Genomic DNA, 11,189 nt, shown 5'->3' with positions numbered 1-11,189 from the left:
AACTGTTTGATAAGGAGATGAGTATGCGTGTGAACCAGGGACCTGAATTAGCCACCCCTGTAGGAACACTTAAGCTTTGAATTAATGGTAACAGAGATGGGAAAAAAAAAATGAAGGAAGGCTGCCAGATTTTGTTTTAGTCCATTTTGTGCTGCTATAACAAAATCCCTGAGACTGGGTAATTTATAATGAACAGAAATTTATTGGCTCATGTTTCTGGAGGCTGGGAATTCCATGACTGAGGGGTCAGCATCTGAGGAGGCCTTCTAGCTGCATCATTCCATGGAGGAAAGGAATCACATGAGTAAGAGACAGAAAGCGGCCAAATCCTGCCTTCCATAATGAGCCCACTCCCATGATAATGGCCTTAATTTGTTTATGAGCGCGGAGCCCTCTTGGCCTAATTGCCTCTTAAAGGCCCCACCATTTAGCACTGTTGCATTGGGAATTAAGTTTCCAGCATATGCTTTCTGGGGGGACATATTCAAACTATAGCAGACTTCTCAGACCCTACGTGACTGGACCATATAGATATTCAACTGTGAGCATACTTTATTCTTTAAGAAAAGGGAAAAATAACCCCAAAGGTGATCCAGAGATCAGCAGGACTGCCACTCCCACCACAGGCCCAGAAAACATGGGCCCAGCTGGCAGGGCTGCCTCCACCTTGATTTCAGAGAGTGGGACCACTGTCCAGTAGAGCCCTGTGGTCAGGACTGCCCAGGGCTATGAGAGCAGGATCCCTGTTCAGCAGAGCCACTGGGATGTGATTCCTTCTGGCAGAGCCACAGTGGCATGACCTCAACCTCACTGTGTCCTGAAAGCTGAACAACTCCTCCAGTGGTTCCAGAGGACAAAGAAGATCACTCTCAAGCTTTGATATCTAATGGAGTTTGCCTGGCTAGATTTTGGATTGTGTTGGATTATCTTTCTTCAGATTTCTGGTTTTTGGAATAAGAATATCTGTCCCACCATTATATTTTGGAAGCACATAACACATCTAATTTCATAGATGTACAGCTGGAAAGGGATTTTGCCTCAGGATAAATCATACCTTGAGTCTCACCTATATATAATTTATTAATATTTAGAGGAAACTTTGGACTCTAGAGCTGATGTTGGAACAAATTAAGACTTTTAGGGCTATTGAGATAAAATGAATGTATTTTGCATGCAAGAAGGACCTGAATTTTGGAGGGACAGGGGCAGAATGCTGTGCTGTGGAATAAATTGTGTCCCCTGCCACTCAACTTCAAATGTTTGAAGCCATGACCCCCAATGTGATGGTATTTGAAGATGAGGCCTTTGGGAGGTAATAAGATTTAGATGAGGACATGAGGGTGGGACCTTTGTGATATGATTAGTGCCTTTTAAGAAGGGATACTAGAGAGTTTGCTTTTGCTTTCTTTCTGTGCAATGTGAAAACACAGGAAGATACGGGCCGTCTGTAAGCCAGTAAGAGAACCTTCATCAGGACCCAACTATGCTAGCACCCTAATCTTGGACTTTCCAGTTTCCCGATCTATGAGAAATACATTTTTGTTGTTTTAGCTACCCATTCTTTGATATTTTGTTATGGCAGGCCAAGTTGACCAATGCAGCTATTTAAAACTAGTTTGGTGGTGTTAAATTTGTTAGGATGTTTTCTAATCTAAATTTTGATATATTCTGGAAATATTACAGGCACACTTGAGAAAAATGTATATTCTGCTGCTGCTTGGTAAAATGCTCTGTGTGTGTCTGTTAGGTGTTGTTGAAGACCTCTGTTTCTATATTGATCTTCTGTCTAGGTGTTCTATCCATTATTGATAGTGGGGTATTGAAGTCTCTTACTATTATTTTTGTTGTCTATTTCTCCCTTCAGTTCTGTCAATATTTGCTTTACATAGTGATGTGTTCTGTTTTGGATACATATATAACTGTTATATCTTTTAGTGAATTGACAGTTACCATTATATAATGTCCTTCTTTGGCTCTGTGATGGTTTTTGACTTGAAGTCTATTTTGTGCAAGTACAGCTACCCTTACAGTCTTTTGGCTACCATTTCCATGGAACATTTTTTTCTATCCCTTCATTTCCAATCTATGTATGTTTATAAATTTGAATTGAGTTCCTCATAAATAACATATAATTGGGTCTTATATTATTTATGTATTTTTCTGATTCAATCACTCTGTCTTCTTTTGATTGAAAAATCATTTACATTTAAAGTAATTATTTAATAAGGATGCATTAATTATTGTCATTTTTGTTACTTCTCTTAGTTTTGTAATTGTTTTGTCAGTCTTTTCCTCTCTTGCTGTCTTCCTTTGTGTTTTGTGATTCTTTTTGTGTAGATACACTTTAATGGCCATCTATTTTTTTCTTTTGTGTAACTGCTATAGGTATTTTCTTTGTGGTTAATAGGGGGCTTACATAAAATATTTTATAAGTATAACAGTCTATTTTAAACTGATATCTTAGTTCAATAGCACACAGAAACTCTACAGTAAACTACACAGTCACACAGAAGCTCTTTACTCCATCCCAAACTTTATTTTATTGCTGCCACAATTTACATCTAATCATATTGTGAATATTTTAACATATTTTAGTATAGTTATTGTTAATAGTTTGTCTTTTGACTTTTACATTGATTTAAAAGTCAAGATTACTATAGTAATCATTTCACTATGTATATATATATCAAAACATCATGTTGTTTACCCTGAATATATACAATAAATTTTTTTTAATAAAAAATGTCATTTATACACCATTATTGCAATAATATAGTATCTGTATTTATCTATGTATTTACCTTTGCCATCAAGTTTTATACTTTCTTATGCTGTGATGTTGCTGTTTAGCATCGTATCATTTCAACTTGAAGAACACTTTTTAGCGTTTCTTGTAAGGCAGGTCTATCGGTGATGAACTCCCTCAGCTTTTGTTTGTCTGAAATAGTCTTAATCTCTCCTTTACTATTGAAAGCTGGGTATGGTGTCATCTGCTGTTAAAGTGCTTTATTAAATTTTTAGTTGTTATTGTGTCCCTTGGTTCTATGATTTCTGTTTTGGTACTTTAAAAAACATTTTCTATCTCTTTGTTGAAATTCTAACTTTGTTCATGTATTGTTCTCTTGACCTCAGTAAGCATCTTTATGACAGATTATTTTGCATTCTGTGTCAGGTAAATCATGTAACTATGTTTGATTAGGGTCAAGTTCTGGACATTTATCTTGTTCCTGTGTTAGGAATATCTTTGTCTGATTCTATTAATACATTTTTCTTAATTCTCTGTGTTGATGTTTGCACATTAGACCAAAGAAGGACCTTTCTCAGTCTTCACAGACTGACTGTATATAGGAGAAGACCTCTACCAATGAGCAAGGCCAGAGATTCTGCTTCCTCTACTAACTCTTTCTCTCTCCATGGAGAAACAGACAGCTGTGATTTTTGTCCACTCACTCTGTGCTTCCCCAAGGTGCAGAACTATTGTGTCATCCAGTCCAAACTACTATTTCTCTTCTCCCCCAGATGGCTAAACTGTACCAGATCTTTCAAAGATCTAAGGCCAGTAAGTTGGATACCAGTTCTTTCTGTAGTACTAGAGAAGTTGGGGTGCTGGGCCCATGGATCAATTCTTTCTTTCTCTAGATGAAAACTGAGAGTTGGAATATTTTTTTTTCTGGCTCTGTGCTGAGTAGGGGAAGTGTGTGTGGGGGGGTAATATATGGTGTCTACCCACCAAAACCTCCATCTCTGTTCTTCCCTGGGAGGCTAGACTGTGCCAGACAAGTCAGAGCTCTAACACTGGCTAATTAGATGCCAGTTCTTTAGAGACCCCTGGAGAAGTTTTGGCATTGGAAGCACCAATCAATTTTTCCCTCCCCAGGAGAAAGCTGAGAGCTTGGATTTTTTTTTTTGTCTTCTCACTCTGTGCTGAGAAGTAAAGACAATCTATGGTGTCTAGTCGAAGCGCTGTCTCCATTCTCTCACAGGTGTCTAGACTGTGGTGAACCCAGCAGAGCTCTAAAGTAGTTAGATGGATTCTTTGGGCAGTCCTGGAGAAGCGGAGGTGCCAGGCACATAGATCAACTCTTTTCCTTCCTAGCAGGAAGCTGAGAGCTGGAATTTCTTAACCTGCTTACTCTTTGCTGAGCAGGGGGATGATTTATGACATCTACCAGCTCAAGCCACCATCTCCATACTCCCCAGAAGGCTAGACTGTGGCAGACCAGTCAGAGCACCAAGACTGACAATATAGAAGCCAGTCTTGTAGAAAGCCTCTCATAAATTTTGGAGCACTGGACACAGAAATCTACCCTTGCAAGTACTGGGTGAAGCTGAGAGCTAGAGGTTCTCTTCCTCATTGTATGGCAATGAACTGGGGGCAGGGACTACACTGAGAGGGTATTCTGAATCTCCCTACCAACTTTGGTGATTCTGATTTTGCATTTTTCCAGGGTGGAGGAGCCTTTCAATTGGCTTCAGTACTTCTCACAAAGAGAATTTGTCCACAAATTGTTGTTGAATTAGTGTGTTTATGAGGACAGGAGAATGTAGAGCTTCCTACTGTGACATCTTGCTGATGTCATTCTGTAGGAGATCTTTAATCCTACTTAAATTTTCTATTTTAGAAGACACTTGCCCTTTTTAATGTTTATGGTGTACATTCTGGTCTGTTTTGTGGGCTGAGTTCCAGTAAAAGTTTAATTTCGAGAGTTCTTTTAATGTTATTCTGATTTGCTTTGCTTTTTTGATTCTGAAGGGATTCTAGCTCAATCCTTGCTGGTGCCACCTGTGGGTATAGAAGACCCTAAGCCACTGTTGTAATTGAGCCACTTTCAGGCTGGAGATAGGAAGAGCAGAAATCACTGGGCTTAGATCTTCCTACATCATTTGGCAGAGGGCTGAGACATGTCAGTCTTTATGAATTCTATGGCTAATTCAGGTTCCATTTCACTGCCCTAATTGTGGAGCGGGGTTGGGTCAGCTAGCAAGGCTTTGGTGATCTCTTGGAAGACAGATCAGTTAGCTATAATAGTTACCTGGTTATTAAATGAGGGTTAGGTTGGTCATTCAGTGCCCACTAGGGCACTGAATGTGGAGTATGTTTTGAGCGAGTCTGCCAAGTCTTTGAAATTGCCACTGTGGGTGAATCAGCATAGGTGTGTCCTGACTCCAAAGAAGGGACAGGAGCATCTTACTGGATCTTTGTTGAGATTTTCCATTCTAAGTCATCTGGACAGAAAGTGAAATATTTTCTTTAGTTCTTTTGTTTTTTGTTTTGGTTTGTTTTTTGTCTATGCCTGTTGGAGGCTTCGGGTCAAAGATCTGTCTAGCACCCAGTTTGGGATATACATGAGAGATAAGAAGACTATTCAGAGAACTCACTGTGTTGTCATTCCTCAAATCCAGAGGTCACAGTCAGTATTTTTCTTTTTAGCTTTCAGAGTCCTTTTGTTGTTGCCTGTTGACTCATTTCAGGGTAAATTGCATTTAGAAGTAAGGATTAGGGAAAACTGAATCTATACCACTTTGTTACAGAACGCAAATTGGCCGTGGATGTTGAATGTTCTCTAAAAAGGTAATCAAGTATAAACACATTTCGAGTAACACCTATACTATTCCAAAAAACACTTGTCATCAAGTCAACCATTATTTATTATGTGAAGAATTAAGTCAGGCAGTATATGAGATACCAATATTTGTTAAAGACACAAATGATGCTCTTGAGTATTTTCCAGTCTTGCAAGGCTAGTGAAAGGAGGAAGCTAGGGAGGAAAAAGAAAATTAAATCCATATTGTGCCATAGAGAGCTATATGGTAAGTACCATATAAAATTTAATATGAAAGTGGTTTTGAAAAATGTCTCTTAGGCAATGTTGTCAAATAATTTATCATCCGAAGTTGAAAAGAAATGCTATTAAAGCATATGACAGTTTAACATATGTAAATTGGGACTGTCCCAGTAGTCCAAAATATGTGGTCAGCTTACCTTTAAGAAATTTTTGTTTTAATTATTTGTTGTGGAAATAATTGCGAATATTCATATATTCAGAAAACAGTGTAATAAATCCATTCTGCCATCATCTACATTCCATATCTATCAACATATGGGCCAATTTTCATTTTATGTACACTTCCTCCTCTCTCTTTCCTATCAATATTTAAGAGCAAATTCCAAGCAGTTTCTTAGATCCTTCCTTGATCAAAGTGCTAAACACTTTTATTCTATGCTTTTCTCTTTCTCCCCCTTCCCACTGTACCCTCTCATGACCACTCATCCACATGTTTCTTTTCACTTTACTCATAAGGCTGAAGCTCTGATGGTACAACTCTTCCAGAAGACATATCTTTAATGATTATCTTTGCACACTGACCAACTCAGAAGAAGGAGCCATACCAGCTGCGACTCCCGCCCTGACTTCTCTGAACCAATATCTCCATAACTGTGGCTTCATAATGGCTGTGACCAAAGCCCTGTTGAACATGAAGATTTTACTCCTGCTACACTGGCTTGGCGTGTTTTTGTCCTTTTCTGGACACACCCAGGCTGAGCATCCTCAATACCATAGCCCCCCTGAGGTGGTGATACCCTTGAAGGTAACTGGCACTGACAGAGGAATCAACACTCCAGGCTGGCTCTCCTATAGCTTGCATTTTGGGGGCCAGAAACACATTATCCATATGAAAGTCAAGAAGCTTTTGCTGTCTAGACACCTCTCAGTGTTCACCTACACAGACCAGGGTGCTCTCCTTGAGGACCAGCCTTTTGTTCAGAGTGACTGCTACTACCATGGTTATGTGCAGGGGGACACAGAGTCTCTGGTTGCTCTTAGTACCTGTTTTGGGGGCTTTCAGGGAATATTACAGATAAATGATACTACTTATGAAATCAAGCCCATGATGTTTTCTGAAACATTTGAACATCTGATATATAAGATGGACAGCAAGGAGACGCAATTTCCAACCATGAGATCTGGATTTATGCAAAATGAAATAGCATGCCAAATGGAATCTCAAGAAATTGATAATTCCACCCTGATGCAAAGTTCATATGAGGGTTGGTGGGTCCATTTTAGGATTGTTGAAATGGAACTGGTGATTGATAAATATTTATACAATCGCTATGAAAGAAATGACTCAAAATTGCTGGAAGATCTATATTCTGTTGTAAATATAGTAGATTCCATTTATGAAGTCATGGGTATTAAGGTGTTTTTATTTCGTATGGAGATCTGGACTGATAAAAACCCCATTGTAGTAGATGACGTAAGGAAATCTGTGGATCTATTCTGCAGGTGGAAATTGCAAAGCTTTCTTGCTGAGATACACCATGATGCTGCACATCTTTTCATAAATCGGGGATTAAGAGGATTAAGTGGCTTAGGCATGAAGTATGGAGCATGTAAATTAAACCGTAATTGTGCAATTGTTACTTTTATGAACAAAACCTTGGGCGTTTTTGCAATTGCTGTGGCTCATCATTTAGGTCATAATTTGGGCATGAGCCATGATCATTCTGAATGTAAATGTGCACATCCTAAATGCATAATGCACGAAGAAAACCCACCTATAACTAAATTTAGCAATTGCAGTTATGCTGCTTTTTGGTTTTATACTGTAAGGCAGACAAAATGTATGTTTGAACATGTATACTCAAAGGACATCTTTAACCTGAAGAGATGTGGAAATGGTGTTGTGGAAGAAGAAGAGGAGTGTGACTGTGGACATTTGCAGCGTTGTGTACAAGATCCCTGTTGTATGCCAGACTGCACGCTGACTCATGGGGCTTCTTGTGCTTTTGGGCTTTGTTGCAAAGACTGCCAGTTCTTACCATCAGGGGAAGTGTGTAGAAAGGAGGTCAATGAATGTGATCTTCCAGAGTGGTGCAATGGAACTTCTCATAAGTGTCCAGATGATGTATATGTGGAAGATGGAATTCCCTGTAAGGACAGAGCTTACTGCTATGAAAAGAGATGTAGTGACCGCAATGAACAGTGTAGGCAGATTTTTGGTGGAAAGGCACAGAATGCAAATGAGACTTGTTACACACAAGTGAACATCCGAGGTGACCGTGTTGGTCACTGTGGTATGAAAGGTTCCTCATATGTAAAATGTAATATCTCAGATGTCCTGTGTGGAAGAATTCAGTGTGATAATGTGAAAGAAATTCCCTCTATGACTGATCATACTACTGTGCATTTGGCTCACTTCAATGATGTAACGTGCTGGGGTACTGATTACCACTTTGGGATGAATATACCTGATATTGGTGACGTGAAAGATGGCACAGAGTGTGGTCCAGAACATATCTGCATCCACAGGCGGTGTGTCCATATAGCTGCCTTGGATAGTGATTGTTCACCGAAATTTTGTAACATGAGAGGCATCTGCAACAATAAGCATCACTGTCATTGCAACTATTTGTGGGACCCTCCCAACTGTCTGATAAAAGGCTATGGAGGTAGCATTGACAGTGGCCCACCCCCTAAGGTAAAGAGAAAAAAGAAGTTTTGTTACCTGTGTCTATTGTTGCTTATTATTTTGCTTATTTTATTATGTTGTCTTTTTTGGCTTTGTAATAAAAAAAGGCCTATGAAAAAACAGCAAACTGTTCAGGTTATACCTGGAAAAGAAAAGGAAACAATTCAGAGTCAAGCCAGCAGCAGGTTGCCATCCCTGGGTCACGATGAGAAACAAAAGCAACCTGGAAGAGAAAAGGAAGGGACTCAGAGTCAAGCCAGCAGCAGGTTGCCATCCCTGAGTCACGATGAGAAACAAAAGCAACCTGGAAAAGAAAAGGAAGGAACTCAGAGTCAAGCCAGCAGCAGGTTGCCATCCCTGAGTCACGATGAGAAACAAAGGCAATCTGTACCAATTCCAAAAACTGTATCCAAAAAAAGTATCCATTAAAAAATTAATTCCTAGTATGTTTCTACTTACTCTTAATTATTTTAAATAATTTGAAGATTCATTTTTCCTAAATTTGCTTCTTTATACTTCCTGGAAAAAGGCAGGGCACATGCATGGTCTACCAGCTTTTAAGTTGCTGCCTCTCAGCTCCCAAACTGCTTCCCCTGTTGTACTCTGCTTTATGGGAACCACGTTTCTGCTGTACCAGCCCTCTCCCTGCAGGGTTCTGCAACAGGGAGAATGAGTAGGACTTTAGAAACCTGGGAGATCTGGTTCCTTCCTTTATGTCAGTGTTTCCTGAATAACAAGTTTTACACTGGCAGCAACACTTGGGTTTAATCTGCCCCCACTCTTTTTGTTGTTGTTGTTCACTCCAAACCAACCTCACCGTCAGCCTTAGAGAGAGTCTGGCATAGCTGTCTGGTGTGTTACCCTCAGAGTTCTGAATCCCAGCTCTTTGAGCGCTTTACTGATATCCCAAACTTCTAGAGCCAGTTTAGCAACACCTACTGAGTTCTGAGTCTCAGGTCAATGGGGCTAGTCCCACAGCCTTCTAGGTTCAAGTAACCTCAAGCTTTTCCATTTGTTCCTCAGCTCCATGAATGAAATCACTCTCTTGCAGTTAGTGTTTTATATTAGGTCATTAAATATGAAATGTCTGATTTCAGATCAAAAACGTAGTTTATTGTATCTCAAACCAGAATGAGTACAATTAATAAAATATGCATGTAAACTATCAACACAGTTTTGCCATCTTAATAGTAGCTTGTTTACGCCAGCAGTGAAGAAGCCTGGAGAGCTAGTGGCAATGAAATTGCAAAAGGCATTTTCCACAGCTTGTTGAGAATTGGATAATTTCCTTGCAGGAAGTGGTCCAAAGCCTGGAAGAAGTGGTAGTCAGTTGGCACAAGGTCTGGTGAATATAGTAGATGGCAGAGAGTTTCCAACTCCACCTGCTGTAGTTTGAGCAGCATTGTTTGTGCAACATGTGATTGAGTGTTGTCTTGCAAGAGGATTGGCCTGTCTGTATTGACCAATCTTGGCTGCTTCATTGCAAACATCCTCATCATTTCATCCAATTGGGTGCAGTAGACATCCACTGTAATTGACTGACCAGCTTTCGTGAAGCTGTAGTGGATAATACCAGCTCTGGACTACGAGACACTATTAGCATTTTTTTTTTTTATGAATATTCAGTTTTGGTCTGTGTTTTGGCACTTCATCTTTATCCAATCATTGTGCTGAATGCTTGCAATCATCAAAAAGAGTCCTTTTTTTGTCACATGTAATAATACAGTATAGAAATGGATCTCCTTTATGTGGTGACAGCAAAGAAAGGCAAGCTTTGAGACGATGTCTCTTCTGATGCTCGTTTAATTCATGCAGACCCCATCTATCCAGCTTCTTTACCTTGTCAGTTTTTTTCAAATGGTCCGGTATTGTTGGAATAGTAACATCAAACCTTGCTGCTAATTCACACTTAGGTTGAGATGGATTCATTTCCACCACAGCTTTCAGCTCATCATTATCCATCTTGGTCCCAGCTCATGCCCATGGCTCATTTTCAAGACTAAAATCATCAGAATGGAACTTCTCAAACCATTGATGTACTGTGTGTTCATTAGACAAATCCTTCCCTATTTTTGATCTATCACTGTGTTGATATTTCGAGCTGTCTGTCCTGCATGGGTTCCATGGGAGAACTCATATTAAAAAGTAATGTAACTTTTGACTTACCTATAAAAAAATTTTAAAAATAATCACAAGCCAAAACATATTTGCAAGACTGAGGGTGTACCTTCACAATAAAAGTAAAACAAGAAATGTCAGAGATAGCAACTGTCAAACTTAGTACTTAAGGAAATCAGACATTTCATACTTAAAAACCCAATATTTGATAACCAATTAGTAGCATGGGGTGTTTGCTCTAATTTGTTCTTTTCATCAACAGCTATTAGCCCAATTGCTTATAATTAATTTTGTCCCTCTGAAATCACTGATGTGGTTTCTCTTTTTCTGACTGGACCCTGAGTGTTAAAAGTACTAATCTTGGCATAATGGAGCAAAGCAGGAGTGAGGAGGTATCGCATTTTTTTTTTTCAATTTGCTTTTGGTTTTTAGTTTTTCCTTACTACTTTCCTCCACCATCTTGGGAAAATTACTTAAATTTATAGACAGTCTGTGTCAAAATAAGGTGGGATGATAATAACGATTCTGTCTCAATTTCTGGGTTCATTTTGTTACAAAATTGCTGGTAACGTGGCCAACGTTCCCCGCAAAAAAAC

The 11,189-nt window shown here is 39.3% G+C and overlaps 1 protein-coding gene across 1 annotated transcript; it reads left to right on the top strand.

Moving 5' to 3' along the window:
- The first annotated feature begins 6,477 nt into the window (after positions 1-6,477).
- On the top strand, positions 6,478-8,904 carry ADAM29 (ADAM metallopeptidase domain 29). Its single transcript, XM_012651640.1, has one exon. The coding sequence runs from the start codon at positions 6,478-6,480 to the stop codon at positions 8,902-8,904; it is 2,427 nt and encodes an 808-aa protein (XP_012507094.1).
- Positions 8,905-11,189: the final 2,285 nt, after the last annotated feature.

Source organism: Propithecus coquereli, unplaced genomic scaffold (genome assembly GCF_000956105.1).
Source record: "Propithecus coquereli isolate 6110/MARCELLA unplaced genomic scaffold, Pcoq_1.0 Scaffold36, whole genome shotgun sequence".
Taxonomy (NCBI): domain Eukaryota; kingdom Metazoa; phylum Chordata; class Mammalia; order Primates; family Indriidae; genus Propithecus; species Propithecus coquereli.
The sequence above is the reverse complement of the archived record's forward strand: the minus strand, read 5'-3'. Positions and strand labels throughout refer to the sequence as shown.